We start from the raw sequence: 8554 nt of genomic DNA on the forward strand, positions 1-8554 counted from the left end.
ACATATCAATTAAGGCATCAGGGGAGAATGGTTAAAATGCCTTAAGGTAGTAACAAACAATCTTAAAAAGGACGTTCAACAGGATGTCAGGTAACTTATTTCATCAAATCTAAGATACCATCAACTGTAAAACTCAGCATTATTTTATAGAACAAAAATAATATGGGAATATTATAATTGATGACATGTTAATTGCTGGATTTTTTTTCTTTCCAAAAAAAATCTATAAAAATACCACATTTCAAAATAGGCAGAAGCAATCCCATATATGTAAAATGCTGAGATTAAAATTTTCAAGTGCTCCTTTAGAGAAGTAAAAGTATTATAAATATATTCCTGTGTATATCTGTAGAAAGGGTATATTAATAATCTTTAAATATATGCAAGAAAAGACCTTCTGAAACACATTCTCAGGCGCTGGGGGTCGGTACATTGTGGGAACGGGTTACCAGGTGAATTGTCTGCTTCCCCTGGCGGTGGTTGGATGTGGGATGTGAAGTAGGTCCCTCTGTTGAGGAGCAGGGATAGTCTCGGCCACCCTGAGAGTCGAAGACTCTGACAGCCCCTTCCCTGAACTTTGTGGTGGCGTCTTCCCGGGATGCAGGGGTACCCGCTGCCCTGGCCTAGTCTGTGCAGGGCTCTGACAGGCCCCCCCCTCCCCCAGCCATCCTGCTGGCCTCCCGGGAGCTGATCCGCAGCAAGCGTCTAAAGCAGATGCTGGAGGTTGTCCTAGCCATCGGCAACTTCATGAACAAAGGGCAGCGTGGGGGCGCCTACGGGTTCCGGGTGGCCAGCCTCAATAAGATCGCCGACACCAAGTCCAGCATTGACAGGTAGGGGCCTCCCTGCTTCCTTAGCTTCCTCTCTCCCTACCCTGTCCCCTCCCCTCCTCCCTCTTATCCTCCCTCTCTTTCCCATCCCAAGACCCATTGTCTCTTTCCCTTAACACCTCTCCCTAATTTCCCTCTGCCACTCGTTGCCAATGTCCTCTGTCCCTTACCCCTGACTGCACTTTCATCCGCAGAAACATCTCTCTGCTCCATTACCTGATCATGATCCTGGAGAAGCATTTCCCTGACATCCTGAACATGCCTTCGGAGCTGCAGCATCTTCCAGAAGCTGCCAAAGTCAAGTGAGGGGTCCCTCCAAGACTTTCCTTCTCCTGTGATCACCTGCACTCTTGTCTGACTCTCCTCCTCCGGGGTTTACTCTGGGCTCACTGGGAGTGGGCAGTGTCTAGGGTCTGCTTCTGGGAGAACCAAACAAAGACAATTTCCTCTTAAATCCTTATTTCAGAGATGCTTCCAGAAAACACCAGTAGAGGAGTGGGGAAGTGAGCCAGAGAGAGAAAGAATGCCAGTAGTGGGAATGTTATTGAGCCAATTACCACCGTGGGCAATTGGAACTTAACCCCACTAAGGAACACTGGGAGACAGTGAAGAAAACTCGCTTCAGTTATCCCACCCACGGGGCAAGGTTGCTGGGGCAATCCCAGCATCTCCTGTCAGTCTTGGCTAAGGGGCTCTGGGGGGAGCGTAACTCTCTGGCCATGGGTATAGGCAGATGGGGCTGGGCCTCGGAAAAAGTGCTCACACAGTTGGAGGAGTCAGGGCCATGCTTTATAACGGATGGTCCGAGAAAATATGGGCGGATCACCAACAGCATCTGCTACAGACGAGAAATCAGACCCAAATATACAGGCTGATAGAAGCCACCTCCAGGAGAACAAGAAATGTAGTGGCAATTGGCTGACAGGTACTGAATGCTGAGCATGCAAGAGCTTATAAGCATTCCCTGGTGGGAATAAAAATAAATAAGTGTAAGTCAGAGGCCATGTGTTGGAAACCTGGTACGCAGGATGGCGTTTCTGATCTGGAGAGAGCTGTAGAATGCAAGCTTCGCCGCTGTTATTTCACAGAAACACAGACAGAAGCATGGAGAGGGGGTGATTTGCCAGGGCCACATGTCAGTGGCTCGGGTCCACTGACTCCCGGGCCATTGTGCTTTGCACTGCCCTCTCCCTGAACCAGCCTCAGCTCCCCAAGTCTAGAGCTGATGACCCGTCTTCCCCCTGTGTCTCCTCACAGCCTGGCAGAGCTGGAGAAGGAGGTGGGCAACCTCAGAAAGGGCCTGAGAGCAGTGGAGGTGGTGAGTACGGTCCCTGTGCCTGCCTGGGTTGAGGGGCACTGCTAGGAAAAGCTGCTCATGCTGCCTGTCACTCCTCGATGGGTTGATAGAGAACACCTGGCACAGTGGGCACAGCCTCCAGCACACGTCAGCCCTTACAAAAGAGTGATTGGGTTATGTGGGGCTTAAATTTAAACCCCCAACGAGAGAACATCTGAGACTGTATCCATGTCACTGTCCACCACGGTGTCTGTTTGGCAGTGGAATGGAATGAACCGTGAATCTGCTGCATGCTTCAGTAGGGGTCAGCTGGATGGGAAAGAGAATCCTCAGCCCTTGAAAGCTGCCCCGGTGTAGCAGTGGGACTGATGTCCCTGGAAGGTTCTTCTCTATGTCTCTTTGCCTCTTCCCTGGGCCAGTGGAGGACCCAGGTGCTGACTCACTGCTGGAGTGAGTGGTGGTCTCCACCCCTCCTGTCCTGATGGCTTCTCAGCTGATACTATCTCCGGCCCTAGCAGAGGAGTGGGGGAAGTGAGCCCCACCAGGCTAGTGCAGGGATGTCCCCAAGTCATTGTACCCCACACCTAGGAACTAGAGACCCTTCCCATCGCACCGTGGAGGGAGAGGGTAGGTAAGGGGAGAATGGACTTAGAGATTGAGGTTAGGTTGAGTATGAGAAAGGACTTTTTGTTGCCACTATGGGGTGGGTGGGGTAGAATATTTCCAAATTTCTGATTTCATAGTCCTGTAAAGTGTGGTCCATGACCAGCAGCAGTCATGGCAGCTGGGGGCTTTAGAAGTATGTCTCTTTAATCTACACATGAATCACCTGGGGGTCTTGTTAAAATGCAGCTTCTGGTCCAGTAGGTCTGGAGGGGGGCCTGAGAGTCTATATTTCTCACCAATTCCCAGCGGGGGCTGCTGGCCCTAGACCCCTAGGCCACACTTTGGGTCGCAAAGCTCTAGAGAAAGAAAGATGGCAGTGGTGGGCGAGGGAAGGGTAGTGGCAGGGTGGGCTGGCTGCTAACCCTCATAGTCTCTGCCACCCTTAGAACTGTGAGACTCGGGGTGTCCCTTCTTCCAACGGGCTCAGTGTTCTGTGAGTGACAAGGGTGGCAGATGTGGTGACCCTGCATCCCTGACACTTATCCTGGCCCTCCTCTAAGCAGCACGTCACTCTCCCTCCTCAGGAGCTGGACTATCAGAGGCGCCAGGTGCGGGAGCCCAGTGACAAGTTTGTCCCAATCATGAGCGATTTCATCACAGTGTCCAGCTTCAGCTTCTCAGAGCTGGAGGACCAGCTAAATGAGGCCAGGGACAAGGTAAGGGCACCCCAAGCTCCCACTCTGACCCCAGCCTAACCCGGACCCCACTGCTTTCCAGCTCAGCCTTATCTGAACACATCTCCTTCACCCATTCCTACCACAGATGGCCCAGAAGGGACAAACCCAGTCACAGAGCTTAGAGAAAAATGTTTCCTCACTCCTACTAGACAAGCAATGATAACTGCAGACTGCAAAGATCCCCGTCCATTTATGGGGTGTCAGGCCCGTGTTAAGTGTTTTAATGACTTGTCTCACCACCTACCTTATGGGTTTGTTCAAAGGTTATTGTCCCATTGGACAAATGCGAACCTGAGAATCAGTGAGGTTAAGTAACCTGCCCAAGATTGTCCAGCTGTAAATGCTAGAACTGTGTTAGATCCTGACTCTGCAGCTCAGCCTTGGACTTAGTTGCTTCTCACCCTATCGTGTACATGGACCCTAAGTATGGGGGTCTTAATTAAAATGTGGATTCTCATTCAGGAGGCCTGTGGTGGGGCTTGCGATTCAGCGTTTCCCCCAAGAGGTGCACCTGGTGCTGTCCACGAAGCACACTTGAGTGGCAAGGTCTTTCTTAGAGGATACTGAGTGGTTTGAATAGGAGATAGTAGCTCTCAATAAAAAGTCAGAACAGTGCCTGGCACATACAACTAGTCCTTTGCATCTATTAACTAATTTAACCCCACAACACCACAATGAAGTAGATTCTATTATTATCCCCATTTTACAGATGAGGAAGCTGAGACACAGAGGGTTTTAATCATTAACCCGGTTAACTAGATGATCTCTAAAGTCCTCCTGAGCTCTTTCCAGGCTGCTCCTGACGGTAGGAAGGGCTTCCCGAGGTCTATACCTCTAGATCCCACACCTGCCCTTAACAGGCCCAGAGGTGGCTCTGAGGGAGACTGTCAACCGGCCCAATGCCCACCTCCCCAGGGCGTCAGCTGCAGTCTTTCCCCGGCCTTGTCCCTAGCCCTGATGATAATGGTGGGGTCTCCCCGGCCCCTCCAGCCCTGCCCACCACGCCGACAGTCCCCAGCCTCGGACTGGGCTCTGCTCTGACCGGAACCCAGCTAACCTCACGGGCTGAGCCCACCATGCTCAGGGTGACTCTCCACCACCCGTTCCCTCCCTTGACAGTTCGCCAAGGCCCTGATGCACTTCGGGGAGCAGGAGAGCAAGATGCAGCCGGACGAATTCTTTGGTATCTTCGACACCTTCCTGCAGGCCTTCTCGGAGGCGCGGCAGGATCTGGAGGCCATGAGGCGCAGGAAGGAGGAGGAGGAGCGGCGGGCGCGCATGGAGGCCATGGTGAGGGGCTGGGCCGGGCCCGCCGCGGGCCACCGGGGAGGGAACGGTTGGGGGGCTCGAGGGGGGCCCCGGGGGACAGGGCAGGCTGGGCGTCTGGGAACGGGGAACTGGGGCGACCGACGCAGCGGGCACCGCGGCCGCCGGCCCCGAGGGGTGGCCCCGGGGCTGGAGGGCGCTGGCCTGGCCTCGGCGGCTCCCTGAGCGGCTCCCCGTGCCCCGCAGCTGAAGGAGCAGAGGGAGCGCGAGCGGTGGCAGCGGCAGCGGAAGGTCCGGGCGGGCAGCGCGCTGGACGAGGGGGGCGGCGAGTTCGACGACCTGGTGTCGGCCCTGCGCTCCGGGGAGGTTTTCGACAAGGACCTATGCAAGCTCAAGCGCAGCCGCAAGCGGTCAGGGAGCCAGGCCCTGGAAGTCACCAGGGAGCGCGCAATAAACAGGCTGAATTACTGACCTGGGACTGGCCGCGCGGGAGGCCGGGAGACGGGGACAGCCGAGCGGGGGCTGAGTGGAGGCGCTGATACAGGATTTGGTGCTCGGGCTGAGCCCTGGGCTGGGCCCCGGAGTGGGGCGTGGTGTGTGGCCGGACCAGGTGTCCCCCCACACTCACCTAGGGGCTCCTCTCTTCTCCCCTTCACACGATTCCTTCTGCATCAGTCCCCAGGGGTCGTCTCTGAGGCTGGCTTGGACACCCCTGGCAGGCTGAGGGCCTTGCTCCCCACCCCCACCGTGGGCACCCACACGTTGCCACAGAACTGTTCCAGATCTAGACCAGAGAGTCCATGACATTGTCCAGATTTCATGTGCAGGGAGAGTAACGGGGCCCTGAGAGCAAGGGGGAGCGAGTCCAGGCCCCCGCCCTCCAGGCTCAGGGAACACTGATCTGGGGGCACTCTTTCCTTTTGGATGCAACGGGAAAGGCATTATGTTTTCTAGCTATATCAGCTCTGGTATGTTCCAGAAAAACAGCAAACATTGGGAGGATGATGCAGGGACCAAAGCCACCAGAACAGAATAGCAGTGCCTGTTTCCTATGTCACAAGCCCTTGAGCCTCTCTCTGCCATGTCTGAAGTCTTTCTCCCTACATCCCCCTGCCCACCTCCCTCTCATCTACTAATCCACAACCCGGGAGACTCCGCTTTGGGTTCCACGACTATGGCTCACTACCAGGTACTTGAATCTGGTAGGGGAGATGGCTCAAGCAGGACCTCATTCACACCACACCTCATGCCTCTGGCATATCCCTACGGGTGCAACCCAAGTCCCTCCACCTCCCCATGCAACCTGGCCCTGGTTAGGAAGTGACCTCATGTGTTGCCTAGCAGTTCCCTGTGGCCCCGCACTAGAGGGCAGCACATGAATGCCAGCTCCACCCAGCAGCTCCCTGGTCTACCAGGTCACATAAATCACTCACCCCCCTTTCTCTAACACCTGCCTCAGGGCAGAAGCCACAGTGAGCCACAGAAGAGCTTCCTGCTCTGCCCAGCCTGCAGGAGGGCACTTGGAACCAGTGTCCTGGCTGGTGGGGGAGACGGTTCCTGAGGGGGTCCCCCCAGGGGGTCCCCGGGGCCAGAGCTACCCTCCACATTTACACCTCTAAGGGTGGCCCCTCTGTGGCATTCAGATGGGGGCTAAGAGGAGAGAAGGGAAGGCGAGGGAAGCTGGGGATGGGGGAGCGCACTGCCTGAGGGCCGTCCCCCACCTCTGGAACCCAATTTGGTTCCTCCGCCTGACTTGCCAGGGACCCATTCTGGTGCTCCCGTCCACTCCCACCTTCCATTTTGTCCATCTTGAGCTGTCCTTGGTGGATGGGACAGCTTGCTCTAGACAAAATCTATTCTAAAAGGAGGGGCCTGAGGTCAATTCCAAGGGTTTTATGTTCAATAATGTCTCACTGTCCGGCCCTGCTTCAACCCATCCACCAGCTCCCAGCCCTTCCGCCCCCTGCCCTGCCGTTGTGTTCCCGACCTCGCCCCTGGCTCAGGGTTATTGCCAGTGCACACACTGGTGGGCTGGCCCGCTCGCAGCTGCCTATCTTCTGCCTTTTTCTTAATCAGATTCCTGGGGGTGGGACCATAGTAGCTGCGGGGGCAGAAACACAGGGTTGGTGAGCCCAGCATGTGTGTAGGTTCGAGGGGGCAGGTGGCACGTGTTTTCTGGTGGGAGGGATCTGAGCAATGCAAGCCTGGCCAGCACAGGTGTGAAGAGGCCATCCTGGAACCCAGGTGAGGGTGAGATGAAGGTTTCCAGGAAGAGCAGCTGCAGAGAGCTTCGCTATACCCATCTGCACCCCTGAGATCCCCCTGCAAGATGCAGGTGTTGGGATGATGGGGAGGTTGTGGGTGAGGCCTCTTAAGGTCCTCTCCCAAATTGGCCAGGTTGAGGTCGATCTAGCCCCCAAGGGGAGCACTCCAGTCTGACAAGCATTTCCAAATCCTGGCACTCCCACCCACCAAGGAAGACCAGATATGCACCAGGAAAGACAAGGAATGTGGAAGCTGTTCAAGACACATTCAATCCTCAGAAAAGCAGAGTTTGGTTTAACTGTTTACAGAGGACACATACGTCGGTCCAGAGCCCAGCCTTCTCACCCCCAAAGATTTTTCTTCTCTATTTATTATTTCCCAGATCTGGCCAGTGGCTTTGGTACCAGATGCCATTGCAGTCAGATCTCCAACAGTGCCTTGGACCACGGACCGTCACAGTCAACTCACAAGGGGCTGGTGCCCAGTGGGGTGGCTGCACTGGTCCTTGATATGTTACATGTTTCAGTCCATTAATGTGTTCCTTGGTCTTGCTTCCCTATGCCCTTCCCACCCTTCCTGCCGCCTTTGGGAAAATTTTTCCAGATAATTTTGTGTCCAATGTAAAATTCATTGTCAACCTAATGCAACCTGTTCCCTTCTCAGCAGCAGCACTTACTCCCCCTCCCCTGTGATGGAAATAAAGTGTTTAGGGGCAGTGGGAGGAGAACGTTCTCCAGGTGGATGGGGAGGAGTCTGGCGCAGGCTCTCCCCACCCCCATCCCATTGCCACCAACCAGGGAGTTGTGACCATCTCCCCTGACCTCTACCAGGGATGCCTTCGTGCCAAGGCTGCTCTCACCAGCTGCCTCACATGACAAATGAGGCTAATGGACAAAATCTGCAGTGTCCTTTTCACCTGCACCTTTTTTATAAGAATATATTGTAATACTAAAAACTATTAAATCCATACCATCCCTACCCAGCCTGCCTTGAAACGTGTGTCTTCTTCCCATGTGGGCTGGGGAGCTGGCACAGCCAGTGGTGTCCTGGAGCTCCAGGAGAACTAATTGTTTACATTTTCAGGAGATTTGCAGGTCATTTAAAATTATATCGGTAGCTTGAAGTTGGTCAACACGGGAGTATTTATGTCATGGAAACTATCTGTTTTCCAGAGCTGGTTGTTAAACTTTTGCATAGGGCAGAGGGAAGGCAGGCAGGGGACACCACTGAGGACAGACCCAAAGGTGCCGATCCACATTAGAGGACCCAGGAGGCCACTCCAGCGTTTGGGGATGTGAGAACCAGGAGCCTGTAACTGCGTTCCTCTGGGCCCTAATAGCCGGTGGTGCAAGCAGGGAGCTCCAACGCTGCCTCCCCCTAAACATTTCCCTTAGATGGTGCATTTCTGTGCCTCCTGCTTCACTTTACCTTCTCCCGCAGGGGGATATTCAGAGAATGTGCCCCTTGTATGGCTTTCCAGGGCTCCCCTTTTCTTCTCCTTTCCAGGAGAGTGGGTTTGGGGACAGGCTTGAGGGATGGGTGTGAAATTGTAG

General features: G+C 54.5%; 1 protein-coding gene across 1 annotated transcript in view; it reads left to right on the forward strand.

Moving 5' to 3' along the window:
* DAAM2 (dishevelled associated activator of morphogenesis 2) overlaps positions 1 to 7981 on the forward strand; it is a 103181-nt gene extending 95200 nt beyond the window's left edge. Inside the window, exons 20-25 of the mRNA XM_045543627.1 lie at positions 665 to 833; positions 1025 to 1132; positions 2088 to 2148; positions 3318 to 3449; positions 4590 to 4760; positions 4983 to 7981. Of these exons, the coding sequence (XP_045399583.1) occupies positions 665 to 833; positions 1025 to 1132; positions 2088 to 2148; positions 3318 to 3449; positions 4590 to 4760; positions 4983 to 5207 (866 nt within the window). The 3' untranslated portion in view covers positions 5208 to 7981. The remainder of the gene's footprint in view (positions 1 to 664; positions 834 to 1024; positions 1133 to 2087; positions 2149 to 3317; positions 3450 to 4589; positions 4761 to 4982) is intronic.
* Positions 7982 to 8554: the final 573 nt, after the last annotated feature.

The sequence above is a fragment of the Lemur catta genome, chromosome 2, assembly GCF_020740605.2.
Source record: "Lemur catta isolate mLemCat1 chromosome 2, mLemCat1.pri, whole genome shotgun sequence".
In the NCBI taxonomy this organism is placed as follows: Eukaryota; Metazoa; Chordata; class Mammalia; order Primates; family Lemuridae; genus Lemur; species Lemur catta.